Here is a 20,872-nt window from a genome sequence, read left to right on the forward strand (position 1 = left end):
CAGTCGTCTTGGTTAATCCTTGCCATTGGACCAAGACCTAGCTCTGTCAAGCTTGTGTGGTGGCTGGTGTCATCACACGTTAAAAAAAATCCACGCACAGGCATCTTCCACCACTCAGGATGTAGTTCGAGATCTGGAATATTATTGAAACATGTGAACTCATCCCTTTTTGGCGTGGAAGCAAGTCATCTTCGATACGAGGGACTGCCTATGATGATGGCATGGCAGACTGGTCACGAAAGTAAAAGCCCATGCAATCCAAGGCAAAATGGCAATTTGGATCCAAAATTGGCTCAGAGGCAGGAAACAAAGGATACGATCGATGGGTGTTTTTTGTGACTGGAAGGCTGTTTCCAGTGGGGTTCCGCAGCGCTCAGTACTAGTTCCCTTGCTTTTTGTGGTATATATCAATGATTTAGACTTGAATGTGGGGGTATGTTAAAAAAGTTTACAGATGATACAAAAATTGGCCATGTGATTGATAATGAAGAAAGCATACTGTAGACTGCAGGAAGATATCCATGAAATGGTCAGATGGGCAGAACAGTGGCAAATGGAATTCAGTCCTGAGAAGTGTGAGATAATGCATTTGGGGAGGGCTAACAAGGCAAGGGAATACACAATAAATGGTAGGACACTGAGACATGCAGAGGAACAAAGGGACCTTGGAGTGCATGTCTACAGATCCCTGAAGGCAGCAGACGAGGTAGATAAGGTGGTTAAGAAGGCATACGGAATACTTATCTTTATTAGCTGAGGCATAGAATACAAGAGCAGGGAGGTTATGCTTGAACTGCATAAAACACTAGTTAGGCCACAGCTAGAGTACTGCGTGCAGTTCTGGTCACCACATTACAAGAAAGAGGATGTTGCCTGGACTGGAGAATTTTAACTATGAGGAAAGATTGGATAGGCTGGGGTTGTTTTCTTTGGAACAGAGGAGGCTGAGGGGAGACCTTATCGAGGTGTATAAAATTATGAGGAGCCTAGATAGGGTGGATAGGAAGGAATAATTTCCCTTAGCAGAGAGATGAATAACCAGGGGGCATAGGTTTAAAGTAGCTGGTAGGAGGTTTAGAGGGGAATTGTTTTCAGCCAGAGGGTTGTGGGGGTCTGGAACTCATTGCATGAAAGGGTGGTAGAAGCAGAAACCCTCACCACATTTAAAAAGTACCTGGATATGTACTTTGAAATGCCGTAACCTACAAGGCTTAGGACCAGTGTATGAGCTGGAATGTGGGATTAGGTTAGATAGCTCTTTGTTGGCCGGCATGGGACAATGGGCCGAAATGGTCTCCTTCTGTTCTGTAAATTTCTATGATTCTATGATTCTATGATTCTACGAGAACCAAAGTATTAACTTTATTAAAGATGGTGTAGCTCAACTATTTGGTGTGTATACATGTCAGAAATAATCAACTGCTTTTACAGTGTCAGCTATGGCTCGATGGGTAGATCTCTCACCCTTGAGTCAGAAGGTTGTGAGTTCAAGTCCCATTCCAGAGAACTGAGCACAAAATCTAGGCTGAACTCCGATGCTGTACTGAGGGAGTGCTGCACTGTCAGAGATGCCTTTTTCAGATGAGACATTGAACCAAGACTTTGTTTGCTAATCTGTACCTAAGCTCTATTTACCGGCCTTTGCTCCCTTGATAGATTTATCTATCAAACTTGTCCTCGCCAAGCTGATACCATGATCATTGAGTCCAAATGGGTCACTGTGGAGAGATGTGAGGGCCAGACTGTTCCACCTTCCCTGGAGACCATTGTTACTTGTGAGGAGAAAGGGAAAATACCCTGATCCGCCTGGCTCCACATTCAGGTAAGTATTTATAACAAACTCAGGGGGTGAAATTGCCCTGCGCCCCGATTGGGGGCGGTAACCTGCTCAGGGCAGGACTTCCTGCGCCCAGCGTGGAAGTCCCACCCCGGCCGCTGAATTGGGCACACCACCCCTCAAAGGAAGTGGATCCCTTACGCGCCGCACTTCCTGATGGGGCGGGACCAGCAGTGCAAATGGTGCGCGATCGAGAGCGCTGCGCGAATTCTGCTGATGCTCTTCAACACTCCTCAACTTCACTTAAAGGGGAGGGCCGCTGCGCACTCTACACGGCCTCTGATGGCCTCCACTGGGCCACCAGAGCAGCGAGCGACCAGGCCTATAGCCCGGCACTCAAAACAGAGAGCCGACTGCACGATGGTGGCCCCGACCACACTACGGAGCCATTCTGGGAGATGACCGGAGAGTTGCCGAAACTTGGTGAGGCCACACCTGGAGTATTGTGTACAGTTTTGGTCTCCTAACTTGAGGAAGGACATTCTTGCTATTGAGGGAGTGCAGCGAAGGTTCACCAGACTGATTCCCGGGATGGCGGGACTGACCTATCAAGAAAGATTGGATCAACTGGGCTTGTATTCACTGGAGTTCAGAAGAATGAGAGGGGACCTCATAGAAACGTTTAAAATTCTGACGGGTTTAGACAGGTTAGATGCAGAAAGAATGTTCCCAATGTTGGGGAAGTCCAGAACCAGGGGTCACAGTCTGAGGATAAGGGGTAAGCCATTTAGGACCGAGATGAGGAGAAACTTCTTCACCCAGAGAGTGGTGAACCTGTGGAATTCTCTACCACAGAAAGTAGTTGAGGCCAATTCACTAAATATATTCAAAAGGGAGTTAGATGAAGTCCTTACTACTCGGGGGATCAAGGGTTATGGCGAGAAAGCAGGAAGGGGGTACTGAAGTTTCATGTTCAGCCATGAACTCATTGAATGGCGGTGCAGGCTAGAAGGGCTGAATGGCCTGCTCCTGCACCTATTTTCTATGTTTCTATGTTTCTATGTTTAAAGATGGCGGTGCGGGATGCTGGTGATCTCCCCTTTAACTTGTGCTCTGAGAGCGGATGTCAGCCAGCTTCTGCTGACACCCGCTCGCGTCAGCGGAAAGGGGTCACCACACACGGCAATGACATCATCAATGGTTGCGCTGCGTCCCGGGGCACTGGCTCCGCAAACTCTCAGCCAATTTCCCAGGAGCCCCAGCCCCCCCCCCCCCCCCCCCCGCTGGATGAAAAATATTTTGTGCCCCGTTAGCGCCCCCCAGAGGCAATAACAGGCGTCGCATAAAGAGGCAATTTTGCCCCCTTTTTTGGTGGTGGCCTTATAAGGATTGTCTGTGAGGCCACACGCAGACCTGATTTTCCTGAATGCAGCCGGCACTGGCTGTCTCAAGGCAAACCAATATTGCAGAGGACTCCTCAAATATGCGTTAGGCCCCTTATTTGTATATGCAAAGGGTTTAATGCCTGTTTCAGGCCCTGGATGCCTAATTTTCTACCTATACCCATGTGACACATGGCACACTTTCAGCTTGTAATGAGTGCGTACTTACTGCTCGCCATATTGGAGGCTTAGCTGCCTATTTTGTGCCTGAACAACAGGCATGGCGTGTTCACATTCCTAGGCCAGAGTGTCTGAGAGCCTTGGCATGGAAGTTATAAAGAAAGAGAGTGAAATATATGGGGAGAAAGAGAATGAGAGCGAAAGTGTGTGAAAGGTGGAGAGAGTGAGAAATATACAGAACAGAAAAGAAGCACAGTAATTAATGAGAAACATGAGATCACTATGGTTTTGCCGTTAAAGTCCATTCAACAAAAAATATCTTTATATATACTGTACTTTATTGTGAATTCTGTGTTCATTATGAGGGACGTTCATGCTGGGAACACTTGTGGGGGCCCAAGTAGTCCTGGATCAGGGGTAGCAGTTTGATATGGTGTGAAGGCTCCCTCTACTCTATCTAACAAGGTGCCTCTGTTGCAGCTGCACGAGAGCATTCCCTCCTACACCATGTGACATTTCTGCACTATTCACACTTCCGGCCTCACTGGGGGAGATGGATGAGTGCATTCTCAAATAAAACATTCCAGGTGCTGTTATATTGTTGCAATATTGTCTGTGTGTGCTGATATATATTGCCCATGGTGCAGGCACGTTTTCCAATAATCCTGTTTGGAAACTCTATATAATCTTCCTACTTCATGTAATACATCACAGGGAGGGAAGCCCTTGTCGCCCGTAGAGGTTATGGGGTAGAAATTCAGGTCCGCCCAAAACGGGTCGCACCTACCGTTTTTGAAGTGTTTTTCCCGCCGTGGTGGATGGGGTGGACTCTTTTGTGAAATTCAACACTTTGTCATTTTTTTTCAGGTGGACCGGAAGTCGGTCATAATGGGGGCGGTAGTGCAGCTGTGAGCACTCCAGGGGGGCGAAAATGGAGGCGGGACGGAGTCTCCGCCACTGTCAGTCATCAGCCTGGCGCTGATGATGTCATGACACGTGTGCGTCACCACTTCCCTCCCCTTCACTTAAAGGGGAGAGCCGCTGCGAGCTCTGCGAAGATTTTAGTTCGATCCACCAGGCCACCAGGGAGGGTTTCAGCCGGGCCAGTGGCCTGGCACCCAAGAGGGGGTGCTAGGCTGCCTGTTGGCGGCCCGCCCGAACCCCAGGGGCATAATTGTCGGGTCGATCTGGAAGTCGACCGGCAGAAAAGTAAAATGGCGGCTGCGGCGGTGTGCCCTCCCCATGAATGGCCGTCACGCGGCCAAGTCCCACACACAGACAACAAGGTGCACCGACAGAAAAAGCTGTCGGGAACACTGCTCGGCGGCCCGAAGATTTTTTGTGCTGAATATCGATTGAAGTGCAGGAGATCGGCGGTGTTCCCTTTGATGACGCACTTAGGAGGGATCGGCAGCAGCCGGGAAGGAGAGGGGACCGCCGGAAAAATCACCGAGGAGAATTTCGCTAATGGCGGCCATTCGACTCCGCCACGTGGCTGCTGCTTTCCGGCGGTAAACGGCCTTTACAGGAGGCTGAATTTCGGCCCCAATATGTCTTCGTAGCTGCATATGAATAATAGGGGGTAATTTTAACACCAAAAAATGGGTGGGTTGGGGTCGGGTGGGAGGTTAAAACGTTAAAAATTGAATCTCGACCCTAACCCGCCTACTTCCGGTTTTATCGGAGGATGGGCAGCCAAACTGCCCCCAGAAAGGGGAGGCTCGGCAATTTAAATATTATAATGAGGTTAGCATGCCTCAGATTTAACCAGAATTTCAAATTTAATGTGGCTGGTCAGGTTTCTCAGGCCTCGGGGAATCTGCCAACTAAAGTAAGGCAAGGAATGCTGACCACACACCGCCCCCCGCGTCCCCTAGGCCCCAATCAATCCCTCCCTCCTCTCCATCTTTCTAGCTGCGGGTGGGAAACCAAGGTTTGAAATGCAAATCGGTTTCCCGACCAATTCTTAGCCCCCCCACCCCTCACCCCTGCTCCTAACCCACCTCCCGATTAAAATGTTGTCCACTGTGTTTCACGTATACTAGATAGAATATCCACACAGTGACAGCACTGGAATAGTTCACAACACACAGGCTAATGCAAGTCTGGTTTAAAATGTATACAAGTCCGGTCTAAAATTTCCTACATTACAACAGTGACTACACTTCAGAAGTAATTTACTGGCTTTGCAACATTCTGAGATCGTGAAAGGCCCTCGACAAAATGTAAGTCATTTACATAAAATACTCCAATACACAAGCGGAAAAGCTATTTTTTTTCTTCCAGAATTCCTTCACTCATTAATTGGGATGTTCTTGTTTTTTTTTGCCCTTCTCCATTTGCAGAACTGTTCTGTCTGAGATTAGAGTTGAAATGCATTGTTGGCAGAGGGATGGGTATCAGCCCACGGAGTATTTACTCAGCCTGAACTATCTGACTTGCTAGCGTCAGGACCTTGAAAGCTCTGCTTGTCCCCAGTGAGATCCTCTCAGACTGAGAGGGAGCAGCAAAAAATGAGATCGAGTTTTGTCCTCTCCCTGGTCTTGGTGGCTCTCTCGATCCAGTTGTCGGCATCCGATTCAACAGCACTTTGGCTCATCAACGTTTTGTTTCCACCGATAGGTCCTGAAGATGCAAACTTAATACAGAGCGAACTCCCACCCCTGGTCATCGGTAAGCAGAACTAATGGGGCATGGGCAGGGGATCAAATATTGTCAATTGTGTGATATAGTATTGGAGTGGCTGGTGTGCACCATGTTAAAAGAATCCATGCACAGGCATCTTCCACCCTTTAGTATGTAGTTCGGGACCTAGATTGTCAGGTCCCTCATTGAAACACCTGTGAACTAATCTATTTTTGGTGTGGAAGCAAGTCATCCTCGATACGAGGGACTGCCTAATACTATATATATTTTTGGAGAGACTGTACAGACACTTGCTGGCATTCAGTCAGAGGAAACTACAAACCCAACAAATCCATCTATTCGGCCCCAGGACGAGCAGGTCAGCTCCAGCCTTGCTGCTTCTTCGCTGTTAGCATTTCCGAAGTGCCAGTAAGGCCCATTCCTGCACGATTTCAGAAGGGAGGGTGTAGCAAGAGTTTTGAAAGAGGCTTACAGTTCTGAGTTATCCCACGTATTGCTTTTTGGCACTTAAACCAAAAAAACGGAATACCCTACGGGAGATGTGATGCGAAAAAATAACTCGGTAGCAGTGACCTTGTCAACTTGCCGCTGGATCGACGCGGTTTTCATTTCAATTGAAATCATGGAGTGCTGTCTATAATGGGCAGCAGTAGTTTTAGGGCTGGGCAACAAATTGAAAGTCTAGCCCACGCGTGTGTGTCGGGCATATGCCACACTCACTCGTTTTAGTGGAATTCGTGCCCTTTGTTAAGTTATAATTTATTTGGATGGTAATATTGGAATGTGGAAATTCCACAAAACTCCTGAACGGTGGCAAATGTGCAGCAGAGCAGGACTCACACCCTCCGCTTTGGCCTTCCCACGATCCCTTCTCAAATTGTGGGGACAAGTTCATGAGACAACTGAGGTATTTGCCCAGCTCCCATCGAGGCGCAGCAGTGGCACCTGCCTAATGTGCCACCGAACAGCCGGAGCCACTCCAAGAGCCTCTCTTGCCCCTGTGTAAGACTGCTAGTGTGAGGCTGGCATGAGCGGCACCTATCCTGGTGACAGAGGCCTTTCCCCATACTCCTGATTGATAAACCATGCTGTTTATAGTGAATAGATTATCCAAATTTAATTTGCTCGATTATTGGATTTGATTGTAGCAATCCCATTGTAAAGCAATCTCACATTGCTTGTCCTGATTGTGAAATGTTCAGCTGTGTAACATTTAACAATGTGGCTGAGGGAAAGTACAGTTTTTTTTAATAAAAAATTATTTTCATCATCGTGCATGTTAAGTTTTAGAGTAGAGCAATAGAGTTTTCGTGTCAGCTGTGGCTCAGTGGATAGCAACTCACCTCTGAGTCAGAAAGTTGTGGGTTCAAGTCCCACTCCAGGGACTTGAGCACATAAATCTTGGCTGATAGTCCAGTGTGCTACTGAGGGAGTGCTGCACTGTCTGAGGTGCCGTCTTTCAGATGAGATGTTAAACTGAAGCCCCGTCTGCCCTCTCAGGTGGATGTAAAAGATCCCATCGCACTATTTTGAAGAAGAGTATGGGAGTTATCCCCAGTGTCAATATTTATCCCTCAATCAACATAACAAACAAACTGATTATCTGGTCATTATCACATTACTGTTTGTGGGAGCTTGCTGTGTGCAAGTTGGTTGACATGTTCCTCACATTACGACAGTGACTACATTCCAAAAGTACTTAATTAGCTGTAAAGTGCTTTGAAATGTCCGGTAGTCGGGAAAGGCACTATATAAATATAAGTGGTTCGTTTTAGAGAAGTGCAATGTATTTAGACTTTGGACACTTTGGACTTGGTTTGAGTTGTGATTTACCCCGTAAACAGTTTATTTTCATTTGCCTGGTACTAGCCCCAATTTAGGCACTGAAGTGATCAGGATCAGTTGTTTGTCTTCAATTTGGGTACGTAATGAGTGAAAGACCTGATTATAATCTCACACATATGGTCTGGCTTCTAGTATTCTGCTACTGTTTTGAGAGCATCAGTCATGATATGATAGAGCATCAAAGATCATGGTCATTTTTATTACCTTTGTACCGACATCACACGATGTTTGCAGCGGACTTGAATGTTGTTTTTAAAAGAAATGGTGGATCAAAGTTCACGTCCTGTTAGATGTTGCAGTGGGCATGACACAGGCCGAGCTCTCACAGAGCTGCTGCTGCCATTTAAAGAGTAATGCGGCCACCAAAGGGGGAATGGCCACATTGTGGAGGGCAAAAAGTGGCTGACAGAAAAAATAAAGCTGATAGCAAAAAGTGGTTGGTACAACTTTTTGAGTGATCTGAAATTGGTGGAAACAGGAAAAAGAATCACTGATGAACTGATGGAGCAGTGCGAGAACTGAACACGGATTGCAAAATGGATGTGGTGCTGCGTGAATTGAATGAAAAGAAAAAAGAAAGACTTACATTTATATAACACCTTTCATGACCATTGGACATCCCAAAGCACTGTGTAGTCAATTAAATATTTTTGAAGCGCAGTCACTGTTGTAATGCAGCCAATTTACACACAGCAAATTCCCACAAACAACAATGTGATAATCTTTTTTTGTGCTCTTGATTGAGGGATAAATATTCGCCAGGACACCGGGGATAACTCCCCTGCTCTTCTTCGAAACAGTGCCACGGGTCTTTTCCGTCTAACTTAGTGCTGACAGGTCCTCAGTTTAATATATCATCCAAAATATAGCACTTCCAACAGTGCAGCGCTCCCTCAGTACTGCACTGAGTGTCAGCCGAGACTTTTGTGCTCAAGCCTCTGGAGTGGGATTATGAACCCACAACCTTCTAACTCAGAGGCAAGGGTGCCACCCATTGAGCCACGGCTGACACCCGTGTGAGGATGTGAGGATACTCGCTCTGTTTGGCACTCCAGGACGTCGTCCTTAGGGGACAGTAGTTTAGCATGTTAGCTTGGTGTACTTTATGCACCTGTGAGTATGCTCACAGATTTGTAGAGCTGTTGCTAATTTGTTTTATTTGCCAGTTTTAGTGTCCCCCTCCCCTTTTATAGGGGGCACTTGTAAATTATATGGTTTTAATGCCCCCCCCAAAAATCACAAAAACCCCCCCCCGAAAAAAAAAGAGGGCAGTTAATAGTGTCTGGAGTGTCCCCCAGATCGGGGGGCACTCGATCTAATGTTTATTTGTCCCCCCCCCAAAAGAGTTGTAGAGCTGTTGCATTGTGAGTGACTTCGCCAGTCACGTGATGTTCACAAGACTCAATAAAACCCCAGTCAGTTAACTCTAGATCATCCACGATGAGGTATGCAGTTGTGAGCCTAGTTGGTGAACTGGTAATGTGTAGTGTGATTGTTAAACCTTTGTTAAAATAGAAACATAGAAATTAGGTGCAGGAGCAGGCCATTCGGCCCTTCGAGCCTGCACCGTCATTCAATAAGATCATGGCTGATCATTCAACCTCAGTACCCCTTTCCTGCTTTCTCTCCATACCCCTTGATCCCTTTGGCCATAAGGGCCATCTCTAATGAAATGGCCTCAACAAATTTCTGTGGTAGAGAATTCCACAGGTTCACAACTCTCTGAGTGAAGAAGTTTCTCCTCATCTCAGTCCTAAATGGCTTACCCCTTATTCTTAGATTGGGACCCCTGGTTCTGGAACTCCCCAACATTGGGAACATTCTTCCTGCCTCTAACCTGTCCAATCCCGTCAGGATTTTATATACTTCTATGAGATCCCCTCTCATTCTTCTAAACTCCAGTGGATACAAGCCCAGTTGATCCAGTCTCTCCTCATATCTCAGTCCTGCCATCCCAGGAATCAGTCTGGTGAACCTTCACTGTACTCCCTCAAAAGCAAGAACATCCGTCCTCAGATTAGGAGACCAAAACTGAACACAATATTCTGGGTGTGGCCTCATCAAGGCTCTGTACAACTGCAGTAAGACCTCCCTGCGCCTATACTCAAATCCCCTCGCTATGAAGGCCAACACGTGGATAGAAAACTGGTTGGCAGACAGGAGGCAGAGAATCAGAATAAACGGGTCCTTTTCAGAATGGCAGGCAGTGACGAGTGGGGTGCCGCAGTGTTCAGTGCTGGGACCCCAGCTATTTACAATATACATCAATGATTTAGATGAAGGAATTGAATGTAATATCTCCAAGTTTGCAGATGACACTAAGCTGGGTAGCGGTGTGAGCTGTGAGGAGGATGCTAAGTTACCTGCTGTACCTGCATGCCAACCTTCAATGACTGATGTACCATGACACCCAGGTCTCGTTGCACCTCCCCTTTTCCTAACATGTCACCATTCAGAAGATATTCTGTCTTCCTGTTTTTGTCACCAAAGTGGATAACCTCACATTTATCCACATTATACTGCATCTGCCATGCATTTGCCCACTCACCTAACCTGTCCAAGTCACCCTGCAGTCTCTTAGCATCCTCCTCACAGCTCACACCGCTACCCAGCTTAGTGTCATCTGCAAACTTGGAGATATTACATTCAATTCCTTCATCTAAATCATTGATGTATATTGTAAATAGCTGGGGTCCCAGCACTGAACACTGCGGCACCCCACTCGTCACTGCCTGCCATTCTGAAAAGGACCCGTTTATTCTGACTCTCTGCCTCCTGTCTGCCAACCAGTTTTCTATCCACGTCAATACATTACCCCCAGTACCATGTGCTTTAATTTTGCACACTAATCTCTTGTGTGGGACCTTGTCAAAAGCCTTTTGAAAATCCAAATACACCACATCCACTGGTTCTCCTTTGTCCACTCGACTAGTTACATCCTCAAAAAACTCTAGAAGATTTGTCAAGCATGATTTCCCTTTCATAAATCCATGCTGACTTGGACCAATCCTGTCACTGCATTCCAAATGCGCTGCTATTTCATCTTTAATAATTGATTCCCAACATTTTCCCCACCACCAATGCCAGGCTAACCGGTCTATAATTCCCTGTTTTCTCTCGCCCTCCTTTTTTAAAAAGTGGTGTTACATTAGCTATCCTCCAGTCCATATGAACTGATCAAGAGTCAGTAGAATGTTGGAAAATGATCACCAATGCATCCACTATTTCTAGGGCCACTTCCTTACGTACTCTGGGATGCAGCCTATCAGGCCCTGGGGATATATCGGATTTCAATCCCATCAATTTCCCTAACCCAATTTCCTACCTAATAAGGATTTCCTTCAGTTCCTCCTTTTCGTTAGACCCTCGAACCCCTAGTATTTCCGGAAGGTTATTTATGTCTTCCTTAATGAAGACAGATCCAAAGTATTTGTTCAATTGGTCTGCCATTTCTTTGTTCCCCATTATAAATTCACCTGATTCTGACTGCAAAGGACCTACGTTGGTCTTCACTAATCTTTTTCTCTTCACATATCTATAGAAGCTTTTGCAGTCAGTTTTTATGTTCCTTGCAAGCTTCCTCTCATACTCTATTTCCCCTCCTAATTAGACCCTTTATCTTCCTCTGCTGAATTCTAAATTTCTCCCAGTCCTCAGGTTTGGTGCTTTTTCTGGCCAATTTATATGCCTCTTCCTTGGATTTAACACTATCCCTAATTTCCCTTGTTAGCCACAGTTGAGCTACCTTCCCTGTTTTATTTTTACTCCAGACAGGGATGTACAATTGTTGAAGTTCATCCATGTGATCTATAAACCAACTAGCTCTTAATAGCAATGTGTTGCTATGAATTCTTAAGCAAAGAATCCACGAAGCAAATATATTACACTTGGAAACTTCCTTAAGGTCTGACATCACTCTCTGCATCTGTCCCCAGGTTTTGTGGGCAGTGCAGCATTGACCCATTGGCCTGGATTAGTGCTGTAGACACCAGAAGCCATATACACTATCCAGTGGACAGATACAGAAGAAGTTGCCAGATCCTAAGGATGCTGTCAAGTTAAGGCTGCCCAACAGTTCCAGGTAGATGGCACAAGTATATATGCCATAATGTGTTGCCTGTCAGTCCGTTACATGTTTACCACTGGCCAATATCAAGCTTTCAGACAACTTTATAGCTTTTTCATTGCTTACCATGCATGCCCACACTCTTACAAGACACTTTTCAAACAGCAACTTATATTGTAAAAGGGCTTCACACACCAAATCATTGTAACACAACCTAGCGCCCTGATATATGGTCAGTGCAGGTTGGGCACTTGCCTGTTGTTGCTGTACAAGGAGATGCAGGGTTGCCTCAATCCCAAATACACACACTGACATCCAGCAGCCTGTCACCTCATTTACTATTCCCAATGGGAAGCACTTAGAGGGAGCATTAGCTCAAGTTCTCGAAGATGCAAAAGTTATGTTGTCATAAAGAGAAGTGTAGAAGAACAGAGGGACCTTGGCGGGTAAGTCCACAGATCCCTGAAGGTAGCACGGCCGGCAGATAAGGTGGTTAAGAAGGCATACGGAATGCTTTCCTTTATTAGCCAAGGCTTAGCATGTAAGAGCAGGAAAGTTATGTTTAAATTGTATAAAACACTAGTTGGGCCACAACTAAAGTACTGTGTAAAGTTCTGGTCACCACATTACAGGAAATATGTTATTGCACTAGAGAGGGTACAGAGGAGATTTACAGGACTGGAGAATTTTAGCTAAGAGGAAAGATTGGATTGGCTGAGGTAGATTTCTTTGGAACAGAGGAGGCTGAGGGGAGACTTAATTGAGGTGTATAAAATTATGAGGGGCCTGGATAGAATGGATAGGAAGTTCCTATTTCCCTCAGCAGAGGGGTCAATGCCAGGGGCATAGATTTAAAGTAATTGGTCGAAGGATTAGAGGGGAGTTGAGAACTTTTTTTCACCCAGACGGTGATGGGGGTCTGGAACTCACTGCCTGAAAGGGTGGTAGAGGCAGGACCCCTCACCACATTTAAACAGGACCTGGATATGCACTTGAAGTGCCGTAACCTACAGGACTATGGACAAAGAGCTGGAAAGTGCGATTAAGCTAGATTCTTTTTCAGCCGGCACAGACACGATGGGCCGAATGGCCTCCTTCTGTGCTGTCAAATTCTACGGTTCTATGATTCTCTGAAAGGGGAAACACGGCATAGAATGAGTAATGGCATCGACCCAAAACGTTAACTCTGCTTTCTCTCCACAGATGCTGCCTGACCTGCTGAGATTTCCAGCATTTTCTGTTTTTATTCCAGATTCCAGCATCAGCAGTATTTTGCTTTGTGTTGTAATGGCTTATAGATAGGTCTAATAGATTTGGTTGTGCTTTATTTAATCTTTGTCCAAAGAGTTTTCTTCTGAATAAGGTATCAGCAGATCAAATCAAATGCATGATCGTGGAATTAATGCAGAGGACATGGTGGGTGATGGTGTACAGGCCCATGTGGGTGGGCCTGCTGTGTAAAACAGCTACTGAAGCGAAGATCTTGTGTATGAAGGCCGATGGGATGAAAATCTCAATCTCAAGTCAGCTGCTTCATGCTTGGGCTAAAATTTCTGTCCAAAAAACAGGAGCGAAGGGGAGAAATTTCTCCCCCTCTGTTTCCAAAGTAAACTCTTCAACTTCCTCCCCCTTTTTATCCAAATGGAGATTTTAGGCCATCAGCTCCGGGACAATATTCAGAACTCAGTCTGTACACAGGTCAATTCTGAGAAGAAACTAAAGGGTGCCCGGTGGAATGAACGATTTAAAGATCTTTTTGTGTGTGTGCTTTGGCTGTTGGTGGCGACGCTTTCCTTTGTTCTTTTAGTAACTTGCAATGTCAAATATGTTATGATGCTTTTCTTCTATTTTAAGTTCTGAGCAGGAGCAGTTTTGGTGGCCCTGTTGGTCTGTTCCTCTTTATACAAGCGTGTATTCTTCTTGTCAGAAATGGAAGAGAAATGATCCAATTGACCGATAGTTTCTTCTGTTGTTCAGCTGTCAAAGGCTGAGGCCATTTTCTTTCCGGTACCTCTCACTGAGAGACCTGCTGCATGTTTTCTTCAGTCTGATAAACTTGAGTTCCAATTGCAATGAACAATGGGGAGTAGATTATCAACTTGCTTCCCGGGTGTAAAATGGCCATGAGAGATTGGCTTTCCGACACAGAGACCATCATCATCATCACAGGCAGTCCCTTGAAATCAAGGAAGACTTGCTTCCACTTTAAAGGTGGCTGGACAGTCCAATGCGGGAATTGCAGTCTCTATCGCAGGTGGGGCAGACAGTGATTGAAGCAAAGGGTGTGAGGGGAGCCTGGTCTGCCGCACGCTCCTTCCACTGTCTGCGCTTAATTTCTGTATGCTCTCGGCGACAAGACTCGAGGTGCTCAACGCCCTCCCGGATGCTCTTGTTCATTTTGGGCGGTCTTGGGCCAGGGATTCCCAGGTACCAGTGGGGATGTTGCACTTTATCAAGATGCAAAGACCACCTGATGTTCAATTCCATTGATGTCAATGGAGATGCAGATCGGGCGTTTTCTGTAAACAGGCAACGGCACTTTTACACCCAGGCAACAAGCTGAAAGTCTACCTCAAGGTATTGTAACTAAATGACTCGCAATAATTCTGTGGTCTTTCTGTTTTATCAAGTGCCTGGACATGTGGGCAATCGTCTGGAAGCGAAGCTGAACAAACCTTCTTTAGTCCACTGGCTCTGCATGAAGAGGAGCAATCATTATTTCACACTGTGGCTCAACATGAACATGTTCCTGCCTATTGGAATCGACTGCTGGTTAGATAATATCAGGTAGTGTAGTCTCGCCATGGCTGCCAGTCTCTTTTTTAGCAACCTGACTTTTTATTGTGTAGCCTCTCACGCCAGAAGTCACTTGTAAGTTGTGCAATTTGGGGATTTTCCAGTGCACAGTTTTCAGACCAAATTTCTGACATCTGGGAATGAACATCATGAATTTTTAAATTTAAACTAAAAGCTATGAGTGATTAGGTTTCTTTGTGAACTGAAATCTCAATGGCACGTCCATCTATCGAGTACTCGGCCAGTACAGGATTTGCATGCTGTTGATTCCTCTGGATTGGCGTTGACAGGTATCAGTGGTTCCATCGATGGGCACTCTCAGTGCTACCATGGATCAACCAACAGGAGTCACTTCTAGCCGGACCAGAACTCCCATGCATTCCTACTTTCTCATTCTCTTATACTTGCTTTATTTGCCTCTTCTTAAATGAGTGTGCCGTTATACAGGGACAATGCATCGGAGATTCATTCCATGGGCAGTCCCTTCAATAGTGGCTTGAGTCCCTTGGCCTTGTAATAGTATTCCCACCTCTGAGTCAGAAGGTCCAGTGTTTGAACCCCGCTCCAGACAGATTCGGCAAGCGAAGGCTCGGGTTCTGATTTCTGGGTTGACCCAGTGGGATACTCGTGCCCCCCAACTCCCCCCCCAGACACTGTTGTATGGGCTGTGGGAGTTCATAAAACCCTCCCACCGTATAGGACTAACCACCCTATCGGCTGGTATAAAGATGGTTATGGCCATGGAGGAGAGTTAACGTTAAGGCCTGTCAGACTGTTAATCAGCCTGCAAAACCTTCCACTACTTCACACTGTTCTCCAGGAGAAGACTGTGAAGATACGAAAACAACAACACTCTCACCTCATCACCCAATCCTGTATCAAGTCAATCTATTGGATTTAAATCTTATCTTTAAAGTGGACAATGAGATCCTGAAAGTTTGCAAAGAAATTTGACTGAAGTATTTTAAATTTTAAAAGGTTATAGAAAAGGTAGAACAGGTTTTATATATGAGAAGTAAAGTTACAATAAAAATGCGAGGGAATGGGGAAGGAATATTGGGCAGGGTGTAAAACCACCATTACACCCGATCCCATGGGCTTCCCAATGGGCGGGTTCGGTTAAAATGAACCCAACTGCCACTATGGATTCCTGGGGATTCTCCTGAACTTGGGCGGGAACCCTAGCTCAACAAGAAAACAGGATTACGGCAATGTTACGGTGGCCAATGGGAGAACCTTCAAGTAAATTCTCAGCCTATATCTCAGACTCCATTGCACCCAGAATTCCATTTGCTTAAGGGAGCATCTTTCAACTACTGAGACACCATGTCAAGACTGCTATAAAAAATAATTTTCTTCTATTAAAGATTAAAATTATAATTTGTTTAATAGAACTGAACAGAAATCAAGGAGATGGGAAAAGGATCCCATCTCACCCCAAGGAATGCTACTAATTCCTGAATTAGAGAAGTTGTGAAATCCTTGGACACACAGAGGTGGATTTTCAACTTACTGCCCAGGATCACGACTAGTGTTACAGATCGGGCGCCCATTATAAAAAAAGGTCCAATTTCCATTCATCAACGCCAGCTTAACACTCGAGTGGCAAATTGAACATTAAATAAGAAATAGAAGTAGGCCATTTGGCCCCTCAAGCCTGCTCCGCCATTTAATAAGATCATGGCTGATCTGATCATGGACTCAGCTCCACTTCCCTGTCCATTCTCCATAACCCTTCACTTCCTTATCATTCAAAAATCTGTCTTACACCTTAAATATATTCAATGACCCAGCCTCCACAGCTCTCTGGGTCAGAGAATTCCACAGATTTACGACCCTCTGAGAGAAGAAATTCCGCCTTATTTCCGTTTTAAATGGGCGGCCCCTTATTCTGAAACTGTTATATATGTAAACCTGTATTTACCTTGTACAGCCAACAGAGGGCTCATCCCCTGGAGTCCCAAGGGATCCCATAATCCTTTGGGAGCACAGGTATTTAAAGAGGCCTCACAGGTTGGAGAGGCATTCTGGAGACCTGCAATAAAAGACTAAGCTCACACTTTACTTTGAGCACACAGTGTTCAGTCTGACTCTTTCTCCATACATAACAACTGGCGATGAGATACAGATAGCGAGAATAATGGGCATCCTGGAGAAATTCTCGGAGGGAGATTATTGGGAAACTTTTGTGGAGCAACTTGACCAATACTTCGTGGCCAACAAGCTAGTAGGGGAAGAGAACGCTGCCAAACGAAGGGCGATCATCCTCACCTTCTGCGGGGAACCAACATATGGCCTCATTAAGAATCTGCTCACTCCAGCGAAACCCACAGAGAAATTGTACGACGATTTGTGCACACTGGTCCGAGAGCATTTGATCCGAAGGAAAGCGTTCTGATGGGGAGGTACCGGTTCTACACCTACAAAAGGTCTGAAGGCCAGGAAGTGGCGAGTTATGTCGCCGAGCTAAGACACCTTGCAGGACATTGCGAATTTGAAGGACATTTTGAGCACATGCTCAGAGACTTTTTCATACTTGGCATTAGCTACGAAACCATACTTCGCAAATTTTTGACTGTAGAGACCCCAACCTTGAGTAAGGCCATAGCGATAGCCCAGGCGTTCATTGCCACAAGTGACAATACGAAGCAAATCTCTCAGCACACAAGTGCTGCTACAAGTACTATGAACAAAGTGATGTTGTTTTTGAATCGTAACATACAGGGCAGGTCACACATACCTGCAGCTGAACGTCCCCAGATGTCTGAGTCCACCATCAAGGGTGATGAATACAAGGCCATTAACACCTTGTTGGCGCTGCGGGGGTGATCATCGTTTCCATTCATGCCGATTCAAAGGGTACGTTTGCAAGGGCTGTGGAACAATGGGACAATGATTGTGCAGGCGAGCTGCAAATCCTGTTAAATCTGCAAACCACCATGTTGCAGAGGAGGACAGATCCACGGAGGATCACAACGAACCAGAGCCTCAGACCGAGGAGGCAGAGGCATATGGGGTGCACACATTCACCACAAATTGTCCCCCGCTAATGCTGAATGTTGAACTAAATGGACTCCCGGTGTCAATGGAGCAGGACACGGGCATGAGCCAGTCCATCATGGGCAAAAAGACTTTCGAAAGATTGTGGTGCAACAGGGCTTCAAGGCCAGTCTTAACTCCAGTTCGCACGAAAGTAAGAACTTACACAAAAGAACTGATTCCTGTAATCGGCAGTGCTACCGTAAAGGTCACCTGCAATGGAGCACTGTACAAGCTACCACTCTGGGTGGTATTGGGCGATGGTCCCACGCTGCTCGGCAGGAGCTGGCTGGGAAAGATACGCTGGAACTGGGACGACGTCCGAGCGCTATCGCCTGCTGACGACACCTGGTGTGCCCAGGTCTTAAACAAATTTCCTTCGCTGTTCGAACTAGGCATCGGGAAATTCCAAGGAGCAAAAGTGCAGATCCACCTAATTCCGGGGGCGCGACCCATCCATCACAAGGCGAGAGCAGTACCATAGATGATGAGAGAAAGGGTAGAGATCGAGCTAGACCGGCTGCAAAGAGAGGGCATCATTTCACCGATCGAGTTCAACGAGTGGGCCAGTTCTATCATCCCAGTCCTCAAAGAAGACGGCACCATCAGAATCTGTGGCAACTACAAAGTAATCAATCATTTCTCCCTGCAGGACCAATACCCACTACCAAAGGCCAACTACTTCTTTGCAACGCTGGCGGGAGGAAAGACGTTCACGAAGCTGGATCTGACTTCAGCCTACATGATGCAGGAACTAGAGGAATCATCGAAGGCCCTCACCTGCATCAACACGCACAAAGGTCTTTTTGTTTATAACAGATGCCCGTTTGGAATCCGATCAGCGGCAGCAATATTCCAGAGAAACATGGATAGCTTACTGAAATTGGTCCCCCACACCGTGGTCTTCCAGGATGACATCTTAGTCACAGGTCGGAACACATCTGTAGAACTTGTAGGAGGTTCTTAGTCAACTCAACCACGTGGGGCTCAGGTTAAAACGCTCGAAGTGCGTTTTCCTGGTGCCTGAAGTGGAGTTCTTGGGAAGGAGGATTGCGGCGGACGGCATCAGGCCCACCAACGCAAAGATGGAGGCAATCGAGAACGCACTGAGGCCACAGAACATGACGGAGCTGCGGTCGTTTCTGGGACTCCTAAACTACTTTGGTAACTTCCTATCAGGTCTCAGCACACTGTTATAACCACTGCATGTCTTACTATGAAAAGGGGACGAATGGGTTTGGGGCAAAAGCCAAGAAAATGCCTTTGTAAAAGCAAGAAAATTGTTATGCTCAAACAAATTGCTTGTGTTGTATGAACCATGTAAGCGTTTGGTACTAGCATGTGATGCGTCGTCATATGGCGTCGGGTGTGTATTGCAACAAGCTAATGATTTCGGGCAACTGCAACTGGTTGCTTATGCATCCAGGAGGCTGTCTAAGGCTGAGAGAGCCTACAGCATGATTGAGAAAGAAGCGTTAGCGTGTGTCTATGGGGTAAAGAAAATGCATCATACCTGTTTGGGCTAAAATTCGAATTGGAAATTTACCATAAGTCACTTATATCCCTGTTCTCCGAGAGTAAAGGGATAAATACCACCGCAACGGCCTGCATCCAGAGATGGGTGTTCACGTTGTCTACATACAACTGTGCCATCCGCCACGGGCCAGGCACAGAAAACGGCGTCAATGCTCTCAGTAGACTGCCATTGCCCACCATGGGGGTGGAAATGGTGCAGCCCGCAGATCTAGCCATGGTTATGGAAGCATTTGAGAGTGAGCAATCACCCATTACTGCCTGGCAGATCAAAACCTGGACAAGCTAGGACCCATTATTATCTCTAGTCAAAAGCTGTGTGCTTTACGGGAGCTGGTCCAGTGTCCCAGTGGAAATGCAGGAAGAGATAAAGCCGTTCCAGTGGCGCAAAGATGAAATGTCTATACAAGCAGACTGCCTTCTGTGAGGCAATCGAGTAGTGGTCCCCAAGAAGGGCAGAAACACCTTCATCAATGACCTCCACAGTACCCACCCAGGCATCGTAATGATGAAAGCGATAGCCAAATCTCACGTGTGGTGGCCTGGTATGGATGTGGACTTAGAGTCCTGTGTTCACAGATGTAATACATGCTCGCAGTTGAGCAATGTACCCAGGGAGGCGCTGCTAAGTTTATGGTCTTGGCCCTCCAAACCGTGGTCTAGGGTACACGTTGACCATGCAGGCCCGTCCTTGTGGTTGTAGACGCGTATTCCAAGTGGATTGAATGTGAGATAATATCGGCTAGCACGTCCGCTGCCACTACTGAAAACTTGCGGGCCATGTTTGCCACTCACGCTTTACCCAATGTCCTGGTGAGCGACAACGGGCCATGTTTTACCAGTGCTGAGTTCAAAGAATTCATGACCAAATATGTCACATTTAAACCAGCGTCCAATGGTCAGGCAGAGAGAGCAGTGCAAACCATCAAGCAAGGCTTGAAGAGGGTAACTGAAGGCTCACTGCAAACTCGCCTATCCCGAGTCCTGCTTAGCTACTGCACGAGACCCCACTCGCTCACTGGGATCCCACCTGCTGAACTGCTCATGAAAAGAGCACTTAAGACAAGGCTCTCGATCGACATGAACAGGTAGAGAGCAGGCGGTTTCAACAAAGTGCATACCATGATAGCGCAAATGCGTCATGCGAGATTGAAATCAATGATCCTGTATTTGTATTGAATTATGGACAAGGTCCCAAGTGGCTTCCTGTCACTGTTGTGGCCAAAGAGGGGAGTAGGGTGTTTCGGGTCAAACTTTCAAATGGACTCATTCACCGGAAACACTTGGACCAAACCAAACTCAGGTTCATGGACTATCCTGATCAACCCACCTTGGACCCTACCTTTTTTGACCCCCAACATACACACCAGTGGCTACCGACACCACGGTTGACCACGAAGCAGAACCCATCATCCACAGCAGCCCAGCAGTGCCCAACACACCAGGCAGCCCAGCAAGGCCAGCTGCACATCAGCCCAGCGAGGGCCCAACAAATGATTCAACAGTACCAGCTTTCACACCGAGACGATCAACCAGGGCAAGAAGGGCCCCTGATCGACTCACATTGTAAATAGTTACACTATTGACTTTGGGTGGGGGGGGGAGTGT

General features: G+C 46.5%; 1 protein-coding gene across 1 annotated transcript in view; it reads left to right on the forward strand.

Moving 5' to 3' along the window:
• The first annotated feature begins 4,806 nt into the window (after nucleotides 1-4,806).
• The window catches only part of lcat (lecithin-cholesterol acyltransferase), a 44,409-nt gene continuing 28,343 nt past the window's right edge, over nucleotides 4,807-20,872 (forward strand). The window contains exons 1-4 of the mRNA XM_070896828.1: nucleotides 4,807-4,850; nucleotides 5,217-5,245; nucleotides 5,929-6,012; nucleotides 14,527-14,683. Coding sequence (XP_070752929.1) covers nucleotides 4,807-4,850; nucleotides 5,217-5,245; nucleotides 5,929-6,012; nucleotides 14,527-14,683 — 314 coding nt within the window. The remainder of the gene's footprint in view (nucleotides 4,851-5,216; nucleotides 5,246-5,928; nucleotides 6,013-14,526; nucleotides 14,684-20,872) is intronic.

This window comes from Pristiophorus japonicus, chromosome 13, assembly GCF_044704955.1.
Source record: "Pristiophorus japonicus isolate sPriJap1 chromosome 13, sPriJap1.hap1, whole genome shotgun sequence".
NCBI classification, from domain to species: domain Eukaryota; kingdom Metazoa; phylum Chordata; class Chondrichthyes; family Pristiophoridae; genus Pristiophorus; species Pristiophorus japonicus.